We start from the raw sequence: 21,246 nt of genomic DNA on the forward strand, positions 1-21,246 counted from the left end.
ATCCAAATAACTTCACAGATCATTGTAAAGGGTTTAAACACTGTTTCCCATGCTTGTTCAATGAACCATAAACAATTAATGGATATGCACCTGTGGAACGGTCGTTAAGACACTAACAGCTTACAGACGGTAGGCAATTAAGGTCACAGTTATGAAAACTTGGGACACTAAAGAGGCCTTTCTACTGACTCTGAAAAACACCAAAAGAAAGATGCCCAGTGTCCCTGCTCATCTGCGTGAACATGCCTTAGGCATGCTGCAAGGAGGCATGAGGACTGCAGATGTGGCCAGGGCAATAAATTGCAATGTCCGTACTGTGAGACGCCTAAGACAGCGCTACAGGGAGACGGGACTTAGAGCTGATCGTCCTCACAGTGGCAGACCACGTGTAACAACACCTGCACAGGATCGGTACATCCAAACATCACACCTGCAGGACAGGTACAGGATGGCAACAGCAACTGCCCGGGTTACACCAGGAACGCACAATCCCCCCCATCAGTGCTCAGACTGTCCGCAATAGGCTGAGAGAGGCTGGATTGAGGACTTGTAGGCCTGTTGTAAAGGCTGGTTCTCACCAGACATCACCGGCAACAACGTCGCCTATGGGCACAAACCCACTGTCGCTGGACCAGACAGGACTGGCAAAAAGTGCTCTTCTCTAACGAGTCGCGGTTTTGTCTCACCAGGGGTGATGGTCGGATTCGTGTTTATCGTCGAAGGAATGAGTGTTACACCGAGGCCTGTACTCTGAAGCGAGATCGATTTGGAGGTGGAGGGTCCGTCATGGTCTGGAACGGTGTGTCACAGCATCATCGGACTGAGCTTGCTGTCATTGCAGGCAATCTCAAAGCTGTGCATTACAGGGAAGACATCCTTCTCCCTCATATGGTACCCTTCCTGCAGGCTCATCCTGACATGACCCTCCAGCATGACAATGCCATCAGCCATACTGCTCGTTCTGTGTGTGATTTCCTGCAAGACAGGAATGTCAGTGTTCTGCCATGGCCAGCTAAGAGCCCGGATCTCAATCCCATTGAGCACGTCTGGGACCTGTTGGATCGGTGGGTGAGGGCTAGGGTCATTCTCCCCAGAAATGTCCGGGAACTTGCAGGTGCCTTGGTGGAAGAGTGGGGTAACATCTCACAGCAAGAACTGGCAAATCTGGTGCAGTCCATGAGGAGGAGATGCACTGCACTCCCGGGTGGCGCAGTGGTCTAGGGCACTGCATCGCAGTGCTAGCTGCGCCACCAGAGTCTCTGGGTTCACGCCCAGACTCTGTCGCAGCCGGCCGCAACTGGGAGGTCCGTGGGGCGACGCACAATTGGCATAGCGTCGTCCGGGTTAGGGAGGGTTTGGCCGGTAGGGATATCCTTGTCTCAGTATGTAAATGTAATAAAAATGTATGCACTCTACTGTAAGTCGCTCTGGATAAGAGCGTCTGCTAAATGACTAAAATGTAAAATGTAAATGCAGTACTTAATGCAGCTGGCCACACCAGATACTGACTGTTACTTTTGATTTTGACCCACCCTTTGTTCAGGGACACATTATTCCATTTCTGTTAGTCACATGTCTGTGGAACTTGTTCAGTTTATGTCTCAGTTGTTGAATCCTGTTATGTTCATAACATGTGTAAATATTTGTAAGTTTGCTGAATATAAACGCAATTGACAGTTAGAGGACGTTTCTTTTTTTGCTGAGTTTAGTTTAGTTATGTTAAGTGTCTTGGAGTAATTAACCACATACCCCTCATTAACTTGTCATTTGAAACAGACTTGAGTAAATACATGTTTTTAGAGAGACAGTAAACCTAGGCTAAAACAAGGACAGTTTAATATTTACCTTAATGAGGTGATGTAGATGGAATAAAGCCATTTTATTATTTTCTACTCTATTCTTGTTAACACACTGTTCTTTCTAAACAAATCTGCTCTCAACTTGAAAGATACTGATCAGAGGAGATTTGATGTGTACTGTAGTAAGCAGTAACGTATTTCAAAGAACAGCGTGCATACATTTTTCATTTCACAACACACACTAGCTACTGTAGCTGGACTAAAAACAGCAAGCAAGCTAGCCTTTTAGCTTCCCACCTCTCCCCCATGGGAAATAATCAAATTTATAATTAAATAATATCCCCTGGCAAATATTATTTACTTGCCAGCGTAACCTACATTATCCCAGTGTAATATGCTCCTTGAATGTATTCCTGCCCCCATATCAGCTAAAAATAGAATGCCATAGTTACTTTACACCACTGGAAAAATACTTTGAAGTACTACTTAAGTCGTTTTTGGGAGTATCTGTACTTTACCATTTATATTTTTGACAACTTTTACTCCACTACATTCCTTATGAAAATAATGTAGTTTTTACTCCGATACATTTTCCCTGACACCCAAAAGTACTGGTTACTGTCACGCCCTGACCATAGTTTGCTTTGTATGTTTCTATGTTTTGTTTGGTCAGGGTGTGATCTGAGTGGGCATTCTATGTTGTATGTCTAGTTTGTCTGTTTCTATGTGTTTGGCCTGATATGGTTCTCAATCAGAGGCAGGTGTTAGTCGTTGTCTCTGATTGGGAACCATATTTAGGTAGCCTGTTTTGTATTGTGGGGGGTGGGTGATTGTTCCTGTTACTGTGTTCCTGTGTTTGTGTTCACGTTACGGGACTGTTTCGTCTTCGTTCATTTTGTCGGTTTATTGTTTTTGTTCGTTGTTAAAGTATCCTATTAAAATGGATAATCATCACGCTGCAGTTTGGTCCTCCTCTCTTTCGCCCGACGAAGAACGTTACAGTTACATTTTGATTGCTTAAACAGAAAAGCAATATGGTCTAATTCACGTACCTATTGATATAATGTGTTGTCATCCCGACTGCCTCTGATCTGGTGGACTCACTTAACACAAATACTGAGTTTGTAAATTATGTCAGAGTGTTGGAGTGTGCCCCTGGCTGTTCGTAAATTTTAAAAACAAAAAAATGGTGCTGTCTGCTTTGCATAATATAAGGAATTTGATCTATAGCATCTACTTTTACTTTTACTCAAGTATGACAGTTGAATACTTTTTCCACCCCTGTACTTAAGTACATTTAAAACTAAATACGAGAGTAAAAGTCTAAAAGTATTTTACTGGGTAACTTTAACTTTTACTTGAATCATTTTCTATTAAAGTATCTTTACTTTTACTTTTTGTTTATCCGTTTCACATACATCAAGTGCTTTTACGGAGAAACGATAAAGGCCTATACAACATTTAAGTTGATCGTACATCGTTAAAAAAAAGTTAAAGGGCCTCATGGACTTGTCAAATAGCTGTCATGTACAGTAACGACCATTGCTTTTCAGGTGACAAACACCGCTAAAGCGGCTGAATCGTGAACGACTGTTCATTAACCGCTCGCTTCAAGCATTTTTGTTAAAGAAAACACAGTTAGTTCACTGCTGATCCATGCACATGTGAAGAAGTGGATGATTAGAATAACGCATTTAAAACGTTGTACATGTAGGCGTAGGCCTACACGTCTATGTAATATAGCCTATAGGGGAGAGCGAGGTATGTCGTCACACTTTTCACGCTGTCTAACATTTACTGGGCACAATACATCACAATGATATAAATGTCATACCAAATGAAAGACGGAAGTCTTCGGCACATATTTTGTATTCATTACATCTTAATATCTTATTTTAGTACGGAGTTGTAGACTGTTAAATGGAGTGTGCACTTGTGACAATTTGCCCCATCAGCGGTTAAATTGTCACACTAGTTCGGGTAAATTGTCACATTGGATTATCAACAAATAAGAACACAACTAATTAATTGTGAATATTGATTTAAAATTCAAAACAAAATTCAACTTCATTAAAGAACTCTAGATAAAAACAATCATGCCTAGAGAGTCTGGCAAATCATGCCTTTCAATCAAAACAATAATGCTGGCAGAGCACACATTAAGTGTCACGACCAAGGTAATTGTTGGAATCGGAATGGAATGTTGCAGATAACTTGCTTAAACGTTTAAAGTATTAACAATCCAGAGGTGGTGTTTAAACACACTAACGCACTAATGCACATTTTTGAAACAGCCTATACAACATACATCCGTATCTGACTAATCAGACTCATCTTCAGAGTCACAGTTCTGGCACACATAAATTGCCTGGCCTGAGGTGCAAGCATCATGGGCCCATTTGTTGCATCTCACACACTTCACCCAAGTCTCCTTTGGAAGGCTGTTAGAAAATGGCTCTACACAGACGAGGCAGAAGCACTCCTCTTCATCTGATGATGACTCTTTTACGATTTTTCTTTTTTTAGCTGCCTTCTTGTTCTTTGCAGATCCAGATTTTGACTCCCCCCTTCCCTGCCTGTGTCTGAGCTCGTGTTAGGCAGGGCTGGAATGGTGTGCTGGGGCCTGGCAGGCTGGTGCTGGGGCCTGGCAGGGCTGAAATGGTGCTGGGGCCTGGCAGGGCTGGAATGTTGCTGGGGCCTGGCAGGGCTTGGTTGGTGCTGGGGCCTGGTAGGGTTGGGTTCTGAATGAGGCGATCTGTAACGTAGGATGGTGTCACGACTTCTGCCGAAGTCGATGCCTCTCCTTGTTCGGGCGGTGTTCGGCGGTCGACGTCGCCGGTCTTCTAGCCATCGCCGATCCATTTTTCATTTGTTTTGTCTCGTTTTCCCACACACCTGGTTCTCATTTCCCTCATTATGTGTTGTGTATTTAACCCTCTGTTCCCCCCATGTCTTTGTGTGGTATTGTTTATTGTAAGTGCTTGTGCACATTTTGTTTGACTGGTGCGCGTCGGGTTATTGTACCCATACTTTGTATTTCTTATGCCGTTGGTTTTACTATTAAACTGCTCCGGCTATTACCAAGTTCTGCTCTCCTGCGTCTGACTTCCCTGCCACCAGATACACACCCCTTACAGATGGCGTAAACTCGGTTTCCAGGAATACATCCCTGTTGTAAGGTTGTACCCCAGCCACCCTAAAGCCAGCCTGAATGTTCAAGGGGGTTGCAGCCAGAGGATAGGCGATTGTCTTCCCGGGATTATTCCTCATCTAGGCATCACACGCGGTGTTGATGTGCGTCTTTAGCGGCCCTTAGACAGACCTGTCTAAGGGTTAAAGCTGATGAGAGCAATGGGGTAGGAATGACAGCATAATTATGCCATTTTCTTTGGCATAATTGAGTCCATCAATGGACATATGAGACTCGTGGTTTTGTCCAAAAGGAGTAAACAGGGCTTCTCCTTTGAGTACTTCGTATGCTCAACGAAATGTTTCAGGAAGTCAACAATGTGCACATCTTTCATCCACCCAGAGGGATTTGCCCCGCCTTTGCTGCCAGGTGGCCCGTTGATCAGGAAATTATTGCAGAAGTTGACACGGGGGAATATAAAATATGGAGGTATACTATTCCCGGTGGCTGAGACAGCACAGACCAGTGTGACAAGGGTTCCCCTTTCAGCGGAGGTCAGTGACCCTACTTGTTTGAATCCACGTCTGCCCACCACTTTGTCAGATTTATGTACAGTGGTCACCCCAGTTTCATCGACATTCCATATGTCTCCTGGTCCAAACTGATCTCTGTAGCACTTCTGCTACATTGTCGAAGAAAGCATTACAAAAATGCACTCCGAGCTGGCCTTTTCTGTTGAAGCTACTTGCCCTGGCAAGGTTAGTTGCCTCTGGCTTTCTCAGTGACAGCATTGGGTTGTCTGGCTGTCTGACTTTCAACTTCTTCTCTGGTAACCTTTTGACAATACATAGTCAGTGTACGGTAATTTATGTCAAAATCCTTCGCTGTACTCCTGATTGATTTGTTCTGCAACGTCACCTGCCTCACTGCCTTTAACATTATGCCAGGTGGTGTGCTGCCATTGTCTTTATTTTATCATTTCTAACCATCTTTCTTTCCTTCCCCTCTTTCTTTCCTTCCTTCCTTACAAAAACACATTTCCTCATTGCAATTACATATTCATTACAGGCTTATTACGCCCACCTCCCTGTCTACTATCCTTGTTGGCACAATGCAATTCATAACACCACACTACATTCATGACACTGTATGAAGTAGTGTGTGTGTCTGTGGATATACTGTCTCATACAGTAGGCATGTAGTGTGTTAGTAGACACACACACACACACCAGAGCCTGCAAGGGATATGTCTGCTGCTCTAAACTGTACGTATATGTAACGGATGTGAAATGGCTAGCTAGTTAGCGGTGGTGCTCGCTGATAGCGTTTCAATCGGTTACGTCACTCGCTTTGAGACCTTGAAGTAGTGGTTCCCCTTGCTCTGCAAGGGCCGCGGCCTTTGTGGAGCGATGGGTAACAACGCTTCGTGGGTGACTGTAGTTGATGTGTGCAGAGGGTCCCTGGTTCGTGCCCGTGTCAGGGCGAGGGGACGGTCTAAAGTTAAACTGTTACATTGATGCTGTTGACCCAGATCAGTGGTTGCTGCGGGGGGAAAAGGAGGAGGTCGAAAGGGGGGTGAGTGTAACGGATGTGAAATGGCTAGCTAGTTAGCGGTGGTGCTCGCTGATAGCGTTTCAATCGGTTACGTCACTCGCTTTGAGACCTTGAAGTAGTGGTTCCCCTTGCTCTGCAAGGGCCGCGGCCTTTGTGGAGCGATGGGTAACAACGCTTCGTGGGTGACTGTTGTTGATGTGTGCAGAGGGTCCCTGGTTCGTGCCCGTGTCAGGGCGAGGGGATGGTCTAAAGTTAAACTGTTACATATATATAATAATCAATTTACATTTAATACTATTATCAGAACTGATTACACAATATCACAATGTTTTTTTGTCTATGTACAGTGGGGCAAAAAAGTATTTAGTCAGCCACCAATTGTGCAAGTTCTCCCACTTAAAAAGATGAGAGGCCTGTAATTGTCATCATAGGTACACTTCAACTATGACAGACAAAATGAGAAAAAAAATCCAGAAAATCACATTGTTGGATTTTTTATGAATTTATTTGCAAATTATGGTGGAAAATAAGTATTTGGTCACCTACAAACAAGCAAGATTTCTGGCTCTCACAAACCTGTAACTTCTTCTTTAAGAGGCTCCTCTGTCCTCCACTCGTTACCTGTATTAATGGCACCTGTTTGAACTTGTTATCAGTATAAAAGACACCTGTCCACAACCTCAAACAGTCACACTCCAAACTCCACTATGGCCAAGACCAAAGAGCTGTCAAAGGACACCAGAAACAAAATTGTAGACCTGCACCAGGCTGGGAAGACTGAATCTGCAATAGGTAAGCAGCTTTGTTTGAAGAAATCAACTGTGGGGGCAATTATTAGGAAATGGAAGACATACAAGACCACTGATAATCTCCCTCGATCTGGGGCTCCACGCAAGATCTCACCCCGTGGGGTCAAAATGATCACAAGAACGGTGAGCAAAAATCCCAGAACCACACGGGGGGACCTAGTGAATGACCTGCAGGGAGCTGGGACCAAAGTAACAAAGCCTACCATCAGTAACACACTACGCCGCCAGGGACTCAAATCCTGCAGTGCCAGATGTGTCCCTCTGCTTAAGCCAGTACATGTCCAGGCCCGTCTGAAGTTTGCTAGAGAGCATTTGGATGATCCAGAAGAAGATTGGGAGAATGTCATATGGTCAGATGAAACCAAAATATAACTTTTTGGTAAAAACTCAACTCGTCGTGTTTGGAGGACAAAGAATGCTGAGTTGCATCCAAAGAACACCATACCTACTGTGAAGCATGGGGGTGGAAACATCATGCTTTGGGGCTGTTTTTCTGCAAAGGGACCAGGACGACTGATCCGTGTAAAGGAAAGAATGAATGGGGCCATGTATCGTGAGATTTTGAGTGAAAACCTCCTTCCATCAGCAAGGGCATTGAAGATGAAACGTGGCTGGGTCTTTCAGCATGACAATGATCCCAAACACACCGCCCGGGCAACGAAGGAGTGGCTTCGTAAGAAGCATTTCAAGGTCCTGGAGTGGCCTAGCCAGTCTCCAGATCTCAACCCCATAGAAAATCTTTGGAGGGAGTTGAAAGTCCGTGTTTCCCAGCAACAGCCCCAAAACATCACTGCTCTCGAGGAGAACTGCATGGAGGAATGGGCCAAAATACCAGCAACAGTGTGTGAAAACCTTGTGAAAACGTTTGACCTCTGTCATTGCCAACAAAGTATTGAGATAAACTTTTGTTATTGACCAAATACTTATTTTCCACCATAATTTGCAAATAAATTCATAAAAAATCCTACAATGTGATTTTCTGGATTTTTTACCCCCTCATTTTGTCTGTCATAGTCTCATCTTTTTAAGTGGGAGAACTTGCACAATTGGTGGCTGACTAAATACTTTTTTGCCCCACTGTATACTGGGGCAAGTTGTCACATGTGAAGACTTGCCCCAAGGTCATTGAGACAACTTGCCCCAAAGTGACATGTGTGCTAATGTTGGCTAAATCTCAAGGTTAGCTCAACATAGGACTGCAGCTAAAGTATCAAAAGACATGTTATTGTCTCCTCTACTCAGTGCAAAATTCATACCTAACAAAGTTTTATTGCATAAAATGTAAAGTGCCAATTTTTTACTATTGAAGGGGAAAAATAAACTTGTTCTCACCTCAGATTAGACCTTGACTACATGTGAAAACTGTGGCAAGACATCAGTAGATTTATAATTGAACACATTTATGAAGATTTTACACTATTGTGGAGAGTTGTACTGCTTGGATTCTTTACCTACGATATAAATAATCTGAAACAATTTTATGTAATTCATTTCATTATTCTTTTGGCCAAATGTCATATTCACAAATGTAAATTTACAAACAAAACACCACATTTTCTTATCTTACAAAAATAAATTGAACTGTATTTTAAGACAACTAAATACTCTACTAACAAAAAAGCTGTTAGAATTATAAGTGTATGTATGTCCCTTCAGGTCCTTGTGTAATGTGATATTGTACCCCCTAGCCCAATTGTCCTTTGTATATATTATTTATATATACTTCTGTTCCCGCATGTACTTCCTGTATTGGTTTTGTTGTTAATAAAAAAAGATTTAAAAAAAAAAAAAGCCTGTGTCGGTCTGCATTTTTACATTGAATTCATGGATTTTACATGAGATGGTTCCAGTATTTCACACATTAAATTATAGCATAAGCAGGACACTATATGGCGTGAATGAATGTAGGATATAGCTATATTGTTGATAGGAATTCCTATAGTATAGAAAATTCTTATTAGACAGTTAGATGCCTTTATCAAATATAAGTCATTCTCCATCTGATACTGATATAGCTAAGCGTCTTCCTCCATTAAAACTGCGGATATGGAAGGTAAGCGTGGGTTCGCGTCCGGATTTGCAATAAACTTCTTTAAAATAACTGCAATACTGCTGTAGGATGTAAGTGAGAGTGCAACCTGTAATCCTAATCTATTACATTTTGTAATGCTCGTCCTCGAGTCCAATAACGCATATGTGACGAAGTAGATTATTATAAAAATGCATATAAAACGTTGAAGGGCTAAATGTAGGTGTACATGTCTATGTAATATGATTATTAGGCCATAGCAGATTTAATTTTCTTGTAGTTGCTTTGATTATCAGTACGTGGCGTGCTGAAGTACTTCTGTTAAAACTCCTAGCCCCCTTTTTTAAAATTTTCGCCTAAAATGACATACCCAAATCTAACTGCCTGTAGCTCAGGCCCTGAAGCAAGGAGCAAGGATATGCATATTATTGGTACCATTTGAAAGGAAACACTTTGAAGTTTGTGGAAATGTGAATTGAATGTAGGAGAATATAACACAATAGATCTGGTAGAAGAAAATACAAAGAAGAAACCAACCGTTTTTGTTTTTTTTCTACCACCATCTTTGAAATGCAACAGAAAGGTCCCACTTCTAGCCATCACTCTGGTTGTAATTCTGATGGTGTTCACAAGATGGCAGCAGTGTATGTGCAAAGTTTCAGACGGATAACTTGAAGTATGAGCGAACTACATGACATTAGTATGAAGTCACCCAGGTACATTTGGGCAAATTGTGAAGGAGACATTTGCATTCATATTACATTTTGCTGCAATAATATAGTCAAATCTGTATACTTGGACTTTGATTTAGCTTTTCCAGTATTAGTAGCCATATTATAAGTTCAACATTTGCAAAACAACCAGTTTTCATAACTTCATAACTTTGAATATTCTTATAATTTTTGTACAGAAGGAAAAGGAATGCTGTCGCACAAGGTTAGCGGCTACATTTTGTGACAGAAACAGGGTTTCCTGATACTCCCGTAAAGCCCAGCTCATTGGTTATCTAGCTAGCTTTGTTTGACCCCGATTGGTGCTTATTTGAGTTAGAGTCGATCAAGTGAAGACCGCATCGACGTGCCATGAAGGCGTCGCTCTCTGACCACATTTTGGGAGTCCTATAGGATATACTACACCCCTAATGATATAGTGAAGTCTGGTTACGTTCTAGGATCTCTGAGGAATACATACGAACGTGATCTGACTGTTTGAAGCAACGTTTAGGGTTAGATTTTCACAGATTCCTTTCTTTGGAAATTGAACGAGTGGAAATACAAAATCGATCGTGCATGCTATATGGACCTTTTTAGGATATGAAAAAGGATTTTATCTAACAAAATGACACTTCATGTTATCTCTGGGATCCTTTGGATGATAAACCAGAGCAAGATTTCAGAATGTAAGTTCACATTTCACCTTCAGAGGTGAATTTATCAAACCTATCGCGGTAAAAAAGGTGTTTTGTTGTTAGGAGCTCTCCTCAAACAAGGCATTTTCTTCACAGTTATAGCTACTGTAAATTGGACAGTGCAGTTATATTAACAAGAATTTAAGCTTTCAGCCGTTATTAGACACTTATATGTACCGACAGGCGGTGACCCGTTCCTGTAGGTTCATGCTCTACAACATTCGCAGAGTACGACCCTGCCTCACACAGGAAGCGGCGCAGGTCCTAATCCAGGCACTTGTCATCTCCCGTCTGGACTACTGCAACTCGCTGTTGGCTGGGCTCCCTGCCTGTGCCATTAAACCCCTACAACTCATCCAGAACGCCGCAGCCCGTCTGGTGTTCAACCTTCCCAAGTTCTCTCACGTCACCCCGCTCCTCCGCTCTCTCCACTGGCTTCCAGTTGAAGCTCGCATCCGCTACAAGACCATGGTGCTTGCCTACGGAGCTGTGAGGGGAACGGCACCTCCGTACCTTCAGGCTCTGATCAGGCCCTACACCCAAACAAGGGCACTGCGTTCATCCACCTCTGGCCTGCTCGCCTCCCTACCTCTGAGGAAGTACAGCTCCCGCTCAGCCCAGTCAAAACTGTTCGCTGCTCTGGCACCCCAATGGTGGAACAAACTCCCCCACGACGCCAGGTCAGCGGAGTCAATCACCACCTTCCGGAAACACCTGAAACACCACCTCTTTAAGGAATACCTAGGATAGGATAAAGTAATCCTTCTAACCCCCCCCCCCCTTAAAAGAGTTAGATGCACTATTGTAAAGTGGTTGTTCCACTGGATATCATAAGGTGAATGCACCAACTTGTAAGTCGCTCTGGATAAGAGCGTCTGCTAAATGACTTAAATGTAAATGTAAATTTGTTGTTTCTCTAAAATCTGTGATCGTGACACAAGACGCTGCAGGATTTACAACTGACCCGTTGACGGAATGCCTATCCCTAAAGAAGTTTTTAAGGACGCTTCCATGAACAAGTGTTGGAACACGTCCAACTACTTCAACGTATCATTGGCTGATACGGAATTTGTTACAGGAAATAATCAAAGCCACCTGGTGAGATTAGCATAGGACTAAATGTAAGTAAATGTAAGTAAACGGGATTGGGAAATGTGCTAGTTTAACGTGTCTTGAGAAAGTATTAATACCCCTTGATTTATCACACATTTTGTTGTGTTACAGCCTGAATTCAAATTAGATTAAATATATTTTCTATCTCACCCATCTACACACACAATACCCCGTAATGATAAAGTGAAAATATATTTGTATAAATGTTTAGGAAATACAGATATCTAATTTCCATAAGTATTCATACCCCTGAGTCAATACATGTTAGAATCACCTTAAACAACAATTACAGCTGCGAGTCTTTATGGGTAAGTCTCAGAGCATTGCATACCTGTATTGTACAATATTAGCACATTCTTTTTTCAATTCATCAAGCTCTGTCAAGTTGGTTGTTAATCATTGCTAGACAGCTAAGTCTTGCCATAGATTTTCAAGCCTATTTATGTCAAAACTGTATCTAGGCCCCTCAGGAATATTCAATGTCATCTTGGTAAGCAACTCCATAGTAAATGTGTGTATATTTGGCCTTGTGTTTTAGGTTATTGTCCTGCTGAAAGGTGAATTTGTCTCCCAGTGTCTGTTGGAAAGCAGACTGAACCAGGTTTTCCTCTAGGATTTTGCCTTACAGCTGTGAGTCTTTATGGGTAAGTCTCAGAGCATTGCATACCTGTATTGCTCTATTCCATTTATTTTTATCCCTAGTCCTTGCCGATGACAAGCATACCCATAGCATGATGCAGCCACCACCATGCTTGAAAATATGAAGAGTGGTACTCAGTGATGTGCTGTGTTAGATACGCCCCAACCATAACGCTTTGTATTCAGGACAAAAAGTTAATTTCTTTGCAACATTTTTTGCAGTTTTACTTTGGTGCCTTATTCCAAACATATTTCTATTCTGTACAGGTTTACTTCTTTTCACTCTGTCATTTAGGTTAGTATTGTAGAGTAACTACAATGCTGTGGATCCATCCTCAGTTATTCCTCTTGCACCCATTAAACTCTAACTGTTTTAAAGTCACCATTGGCCTCATGTTGAAATCCCTGGGCGGTTTTCTTCCTCTCCGGCAACTGAGTTAGGAAGGACACATGTATTTTTGTAGTGACTGAGTGTATTGATACATCATCCAAAGTGTAATTAATAACTTCCCCATGCTCAAAGGGATATTCAAGGTCTTTTTTTCTTCTCACCCAGCTACCAATAAGTGCCCTTCTTTGCAAGGCATTGGATTACCTCCCTGGTCTTTGTGGTTGAATTTATGTTTGAAAGTCACTGCTCGACTGAGAGACCTTACAGATAATTGTATGTGTGGGGTACAGAGATGAGGTAGTTATTCAAAAATCATGTTGAACATGATTGCACAGAGTGACTCCATGCAACTTATGTGACTTGTTATGCAAATTTTTACTCCTGAATTTATTTAGGCTTGCCATAACAAAGGGTTGAATACTTATTGACTTTAGACATTTCAGCTTTTCATTTAATTAATTTGTAAAAAATTATAAAAACATAATTCCACTTTGACGTTATGGGGTTTTGTGTGTAGGCCAGTGTAAAAAAAATCTAAATGTTATTCATTTAAAAATGAAGATTAAAAACAAATTGTGGAAAAAGTCAAGGGGTGTGAATACTTACTGAAGGAACTGTATTTGTTGGGTGGTTGTGCAATTTCTTATTTCCCTTTTTTGTAAACGAAATGTGCAATTCACGCTCCGACCTGTGTCAGGCAGCAATACACAACAAAACGTCTAGTCTGCCGGAAAACTACACGAAGAAAAATAAGTAAACGGAAGTGAGCAGTGACCAAGACTACCTTAGCGTTTTTATAGTTATTTCGACATTTATTAACTCAAAATAAGACACATTTTATTTCATAGCAACACCTACCTACCACAGGCAGTCTTTAATTCGCGTTAGGGACAGGACTTGGTTGATTGATGTGTTATTTAGGTAACGCCTAGCTAGCTGCTAAGGTTAACTAACAATGGCTAACTGTAATGGTAACGTTATGGTTTTTCACACTCAAATAGCCTCCATCATGGAGGTGCTAGCAAACGCAGCCGTGGCAGAGATCTGTAAACTCGTAGACGACGACTATGCAGTGTTTCGTTTAGAAATAACTCAAAGCCAGAAAGAAAACAGGACATTGCGGAGGAAACTACAACTACTGGAACTGAAGGTGTCACGGGAGCGCGCAGAGAGGACAATGCGAGAGCGCGTCCTCGGCAGTCGTCCCAGAAGTGTCAAGATCCTCGACCGATACAGAGGCATTGCAAGAGGTACATTTAGCCCCGTTCCCCTCTGCGCATGTGTTTGGATTGTATGCAATAATTCATCTGATGTGATTACTTGGATGTCTTGCAGAAAGTTAAGTGTTAGTTTACATCCTTGCCAATTCTAGACAATGTCAAAACTGACCGAGGTCACATTTGTTTTATATTGGGAATTCGGTGTATATTTTCTCTCGTCAATAATACCAAGCATGAGATAATACTGTAACGACCCTGGGTTTATAAGGGCGGAGATCGACTCTGCCGCACGAGCATGCTTTTGCGGCACAGTCGATAGCGCGCCGGATCTCGGGCTAGAAGGTCGAGGGTTCGAGACCTGCTCCCTGCTGTTTCATTACAATACGATTTCGGATTAAACAAAGCGTGCCATGACTAAGAAAATAATATATTTTTAATCAGAAGATGGAGAAAAATCCACTTTTTCCCCCCGTTGTTGAATTATTATTATTTACGGATTTCAGTCTTCAATAGTACTTAAATAGCCTCCAAAAATGTTACGCCCCTGAAAAAGGGGAGAAATAATCACGAGTGTGATACGGTATTGTTTCCTCAAGGAGAACTTTTAGTGCAATCATTTTACAAAAGTAACACATTTTACAAAACAACAGATCTACAGGAAATAGATAGTTTTGTAGGGTACAAGGCTTATTCAAGTCACAACAGTATACACTGTAATTCACTGAAACAGATACTAATTTCAATATAACTGTCAAGCACAAAGCTTTAACTCAGTAAACCATAACTCAATTTATCAACAGGCAATAAAGTGTTTGAAAAACCATTATACAAATAACACCGCAAAATATCTTATTAACAACGCACCTGTTCATTCACAATCAACATAAAATGGCAGCTACTCTCAATACGAAGCTATTCTTCGCTGCAACCGAGCAGGGCTCATATTACTCTCTGCAAACTTAACTCTAACTTTCTCAAGATGTTACTAAGACACACCTTAAACACTCTTGACATGTTAGCGAGTTATTACATTTAAATTACTCTTTTTTATCATCAATAACGTACCTGAAAAAGGGGAGAAATAATCACGAGAGTGATACGGTATTGTTTCCTCAAGGAGAACTTTTAGTGCAATAAGGAAAGACCGAGATTTCCCCGGGAACTTGGGTGGAGACCAGAGCAATCGATCTCAGGCTCATAGATTAAGAGCATTTAGTAGATCACAGATTAACACTTTTACCCTTCCATTAGGCACCACAAAATAAAGTAATCAATATAACGTTTACACATTCCTCTCACAATTCGTACCCTTGACGGATTTTAACTTTAACACAATTATATGAATGTTATCAATCTCTATCAACTAATACTGAATGCATGATCTTCTTAACCTTAGATGTTTTAAGATCCTCACATACTATGAACTTACTAATACTTTTTAATATATAACAGGCTATGAGTATTTCCTTTAACCTGTCACATTGACACCCCTTGACTGTTTCCACATGTGCAATAAGTGTTAAACATGCTTTTTGGATGACTACCTCATCTCTGTCCCCCATAAATAATTATCTCTAAAAGGTCCCTCAGTTGAGCAGTGAATTTCAAAAGACCAGTGAGGTTTTCCAATGCCTCGCAATGAAGGGCACCTTGACAGAGCGTGAATAATACAAAATAAAGTGTAAATATTGTACAATCCACGTGTGCAAAGCTCTTAGACTTACCCAGAAAGACTTACAGCTGTAATCACTGCCAAAGGTGATAATATGTATTGACTCAGGGGTGTGAATACTTATGTAAATTAGATAAACTCAGCAAAAAAATTAAGAGTTGACTCTTCACATGGGAATGATTTCACTGAACAACAAAAGGGAATATTGAATGATCCCCAATGATCCATCACATCTCCCAAAAACGTTTTCAACATAAACTCAGCAAAAAAAGAAACGTCCCTTTTTCAGGACCCTGTCTTTCAAAGATAATTTGTAAAAATCCAAATAACTTCACAGATCTTAATTGTAAAGGGTATAAATGCTGTTTCCCATGCTTGTTTAATGAACATGCACCTGTGGAACGGTCGTTAAGACACTAACAGCTTACAGACGGTAGGCAATTAAGGTCAAAGTTATCAAAACTTAAGACACTAAAGAGGCCTTTCTACTGACTCTGAAAAACACCAAAAGAAAGATGCCCAGGGTCCCTGCTCATCTGCGTGAATGTGCCTTAGGCATGCTGCAAGGAGGCATGAGGACTGCAGATGTGGCCGGGGCAATAAATTGCAATGTCCGTACTGTGAGACGACAAAGACAGAGCTACAGGCGGACAGCTGATCATCCTCACAGTGGCAGACCACGTGTAACAATACCTGCACAGGATCGGTACATCCGAACATCACACCTGCGGGACAGGTACAGGATGGCAACAACAACTGCACGAGTTACACCAGGAACGCACAATCCCTCCATCAGTGCTCAGACTGTCCGCAATAGGCTGAGAGAGGCTGGACTGAGGGCTTGTAGGCCTGTTGTAAGGAAGGTCCTCACCAGACATCACCGGCAACAACGTCGCCTATGGGCACAAACCCACAGTCGCTGGACCAGACAGGACTGGCAAAAAGTGCTCTTTACTGACGAGCCGCGGTTTTGTCTCACCAGGGGTGATGGTCAGATTCACGTTTATCGTTGAAGGAATGAGCGTTACACCGAGACCTGTACTCTGGAGTGGGATCGATTGAGGTGGAGGGTCCGTCGTGGTCTGGGGCGGTGTGTCACAGCCTCATCGGACTGAGCTTGTTGTCATTGCAGGCAATCTCAACGCTGTGCGTTACAGGGAAGACATCCTCCTCCCTCATGTGGTACCCTTCCTGCAGGCTCATCCTGACATGACCCTCCAGCATGACAATGCCACCAGCCATACTGCTCATTCTTTGCGTGATTTCCTGCAAGACAGGAATGTCAGTGTTCTGCCATGGCCAGTGAAGAGCTTGGATTTCAATCCCATTGAGCACGTCTGGGACCTGTTGGATCAGTGGGTGAGGGCTAAGGCCATTCCCCCCCAGAAATGTCTGGGAACTTGCAGGTGCCTTGGTGGAAGAGTGGGGTAACATCTCACAGCAAGAACTTGCAAATCTGGTGCAGTCCATGAGGAGGAGATGCACTGCAATACTTAATGCAGCTGGTGGCCACACCAGATACTGACTGTTACTTTTGATTTTGATCCCCCCTTTGTTCAGGGACACGGTATTCCATTTCTGTTAGTCACATGTCTGTGGAACTTGTTCTGTTTGTGTCTCTGTTGTTGAATCTTGTTATGTTCATACAAATATTTACACGTTAAGTTCTGAAAATAAACACAGCTGACAGTGAAGATGTTTCTTTTTTTCATTTAATACATTTCATGAGAAGCATTCTAAATTTGGACATTCTGACACAATACATGTTATTGTAAACATAAACATTGGGTGCCTGGAGAAGAGAGGATTCCACATTATTGCATTTTTACCACCAGGCAATGTGATCACATCACACCAGAAAAGCTCTCGCCATTCAAATCTCCCCGCTATTTCACGGTGAACGCTGTAGCCTATTTTTTATCCAGCAAGCAAGCGCAAGGTGCTTATTTTGTCAAATATACTGTACCAGTCAAAAGTTTGGACACAGCTACTCATTCCAGGGTTTCTTTATTTTTACTATTTTCTACATTGTAGAATGTTTGATTGGTACTGTGGATATATATAGAGAGATTTTTGAATTGCTCAATAAGTGACAAAACTACACTGCTCAAAAAATAAAGGGAACACTAAAATAACACATCCTAGATCTGAATGAATGAAATATTCTTATTAAATACTTTTTTCTTTACATAGTTGAATGTGCTGACAACAAAATCACACCAAAATGATCAATGGAAATCAAATGTATCAACCCATGGAGGTCTGGATTTGGAGTCACACTCAAAATTAAAGTGGAAAACCACACTAAAGGCTGATCCAACTTTGATGTAATGTCCTTAAAACAAGTCAAAATGAGGCTCAGTAGTGTGTGTGGCCTCCACGTGCCTGTATGACCTCCCTACAACGCCTGGGCATGCTCCTGATGAGGTGGCGGATGGTCTCCTGAGGGATCTCCTCCCAGACCTGGACTAAAGCATCCGCCAACTCCTGGACAGTCTGTGGTGCAACGTGGCGTTGGTGGATGGAGCGAGACATGATGTCCCAGATGTGCTCAATTGGATTCAGGTCTGGGGAACGGGCGGGCCAGTCCATAGCATCAATGTCTTCCTCTTGCAGGAACTGCTGACACACTCCAGCCACATGAGGTCTAGCATTGTCTTGCATTAGGAGGAACCCAGGGCCAACCGCACCAGCATATGGTCTCACAAGGGGTCTGAGGATCTCATCTCGGTACCTAATGGCAGTCAGGCTACCTCTGGCGAGCACATGGAGGGCTGTGCGGCCCCCAAAGAAATGCCACCCCACACCATGACTGACCCACCGCCAAACCGGTCATGCTGGAGGATGTTGCAGGCAGCAAAACGTTCTCCACGGCGTCTCCAGACTCTGTCACGTCTGTCACATGTGCTCAGTGTGAACCTGCTTTCATCTGTGAAGAGCACAGGGCGCCAGTGGCGAATTTGCCAATCTTGGTGTTCTCTGGCAAATGCCAAACGTCCTGCACGGTGTTGGGCTGTAAGCACAACCCCCACCTGTGGACGTCGGGCCCTCATACCACCCTCATGGAGTCTGTTTCTGACCGTTTGAGCAGACACATTCACATTTGTGACCTGCTGGAGGTCATTTTGCAGGGCTCTGGCAGTGCTCCTCCTGCTCCTCCTTGCACAAAGGCGGAGGTAGCGGTCCTGCTGCTGGGTTGTTGCCCTCCTACGGCCTCCTCCACGTCTCCTGATGTACTGGCCTGTCTCCTGGTAGCGCCTCCATGCTCTGGACATTACGCTGACAGACACAGCAAACCTTCTTGCCACAGCTCGCATTGATGTGCCATCCTGGATGAGCTGCACTACCTGAGCCACTTGTGTGGGTTGTAGACTCCGTCTCATGCTACCACTAGAGTGAAAGCACCGCCAGCATTCAAAAGTGAACAAAACATCAGCCAGGAAGCATAGGAACTGAGAAGTGGTCTGTGGTCACCACCTGCAGAACCACTCCTTTATTGGGGGTGTCTTGCTAATTGCCTATAATTTCCACCTGTTGTCTATTCCATTTGCACAACAGCATGTGAAATGTATTGTCAATCAGTGTTGCTTCCTAAGTGGACAGTTTGATTTCACAGAAGTGTGATTGACTTGGAGTTACATTGTGTTGTTTAAGTGTTCCCTTTATTTTTTTGAGCAGTGTATATATCTCCAGTCGTGGCCAAACGTTTTGAGAATGACACATATTCATTTCCACAAAGTTTGCTGCTTCAGTGTCTTTAGATATTTTTGTCAGATGTTACTATGGAATACTGAAGTATAATTACAAGCATTTCATAAGTGTCAAAGGCTTTTATTGACAATTACATGAAGTTGATGCAAAGAGTCAATATTTGCAGTGTTGACCCTTCTTTTTCAAGACCTCTGCAATTCGCCCTGGCATGCTGTCAATTAACTTCTGGGCCACATCCTGACTGATGGCAGCCCATTCTTGTATAATCAATGCTTGGAGTTTGTCAGAATTTATGGGTTTTTGTTTGTCCACCCGCCTCTTCAGGATTGACCACAAGTTCTCAATGGGATTAAGGTCTGGGGAGTTTCCTGGCCATGGACCCAAAATGTCGTTGTTTTGTTACCCGAGCCACTTAGTTATCACTTTTGCCTTATGGCAAGGTGCTCCATCATGCTGGAAAAGGCATTGTTCGTCACCAAACTGTTCCTGAATGGTTGGGAGAAGTTGCTCTCGGAGGATGTGTTGGTACCATTCTTTATTCATGGCTGTGTTCTTAGGCAAAATTGTGAATGAGCCCACTCCCTTGGCTGAGAAGCAACCCCACACATGAATGGTCTCAGGATGCTTTACTGTTGGCATGACACAGGACTGATGGTAGCGCTCACCTTGTCTTCTCCGGACAAGCTTTTTCCCGGATGCCCCAAACAATCAGAAAGGGGATTCATCAGAGAAAATGACTTTACCCCAGTCCTCTCAGCAGTCCAATCCCTGTACCTTTTGCAAAATATCAGTCTGTCCCTGATGTTTTTCCTGGAGAGAAGTGGCTTCTTTGCTGCCCTTCTTGACACCAGGCCGTCCTCCAAAAGTCTTCGCCTCACTGTGCGTGCAGATGCACTCACACTTGCCTGCTGCCATTCCTGAGCAAGCTCTGTACTGGTGGTGCCCCGATCCCGCAGCTGAATCAACTTTAGGAGACAGTCCTGGCGCTCGCTGGACTTTCTTGGGCGCCCTGAAGCCTTCACAACAATTGAACCGCTCTCCTTGAAGTTCTTGATGATCCGATAAATGGTTGAGTTAGGTGCAATCTTACCGGCAGCAATATCCTTGCCTGTGAAGCCCTTTTTTTGCAAAGCAATGATGACGGCACGTGTTTCCTTTGCAGGTAACCATGGCTGACAGAGGAAGAACAATGATTCCAAATACCACCCTCCTTTTGAAGCTTCCAGTCTGTTATTCGAACTCAATCAGCATGACAGAGTGATCTCCAGCCTTGTCTTCGTCAACACTGACACCTGTGTTAACGAGAGAATCACTGACATGTCAGCTGGTCCTTTTGTGGCAGGGCTGAAATGCAGTGGAAATGTTTTTTGGGGATTCAGTTCATTTGCATGGCAAAGAGGAACTTTGCAATTCATCTGATCACTCTTCATAACATTCTGGAGTATATGCAAATTGCCATCATACAAACTAAGGCAGCAGACTGAAAATGAATGTGTGTCATTCTTAACTTTTGGCCACGACTGTACTTCTGGGACACGCATTGGGCTAGACAACTAGTTCAAGAGCTATAAGAGGAATAGAGAGGATGGAAGAGAACAAATTCTTATTTACAATGACGGCGTACCCTGGCCAAACCCTAACGACGCTGGGCCAATTGTGCGCCACCCTATGAGACTCCCAATCACAGCCGGTTGTGACACAGCCTGGAATCGAACCAGGGTCTGTAGTGACACCTCTAGCACTGAGCTGCAGTGCCTTAGACCGCTGCGCC

General features: G+C 42.9%; 1 protein-coding gene across 2 annotated transcripts in view; it reads left to right on the forward strand.

Annotated features, from left to right (window-relative positions):
• Positions 1–13,623: 13,623 nt before the first annotated feature.
• LOC120052962 (transcription factor Ken-like) overlaps positions 13,624–21,246 on the forward strand; it is a 181,375-nt gene continuing 173,752 nt past the window's right edge. The window contains exon 1 of one of the 2 annotated variants that reach the window (XM_039000208.1): positions 13,624–14,122. In XM_039000208.1, coding sequence (XP_038856136.1) covers positions 13,828–14,122 — 295 coding nt within the window. In that variant the 5' untranslated portion in view covers positions 13,624–13,827. The remainder of the gene's footprint in view (positions 14,123–21,246) is intronic. The other variant, XM_039000207.1, reaches the window with a different exon arrangement.

This window comes from Salvelinus namaycush, chromosome 8, assembly GCF_016432855.1.
Source record: "Salvelinus namaycush isolate Seneca chromosome 8, SaNama_1.0, whole genome shotgun sequence".
Lineage (NCBI taxonomy): Eukaryota > Metazoa > Chordata > Actinopteri > Salmoniformes > Salmonidae > Salvelinus > Salvelinus namaycush.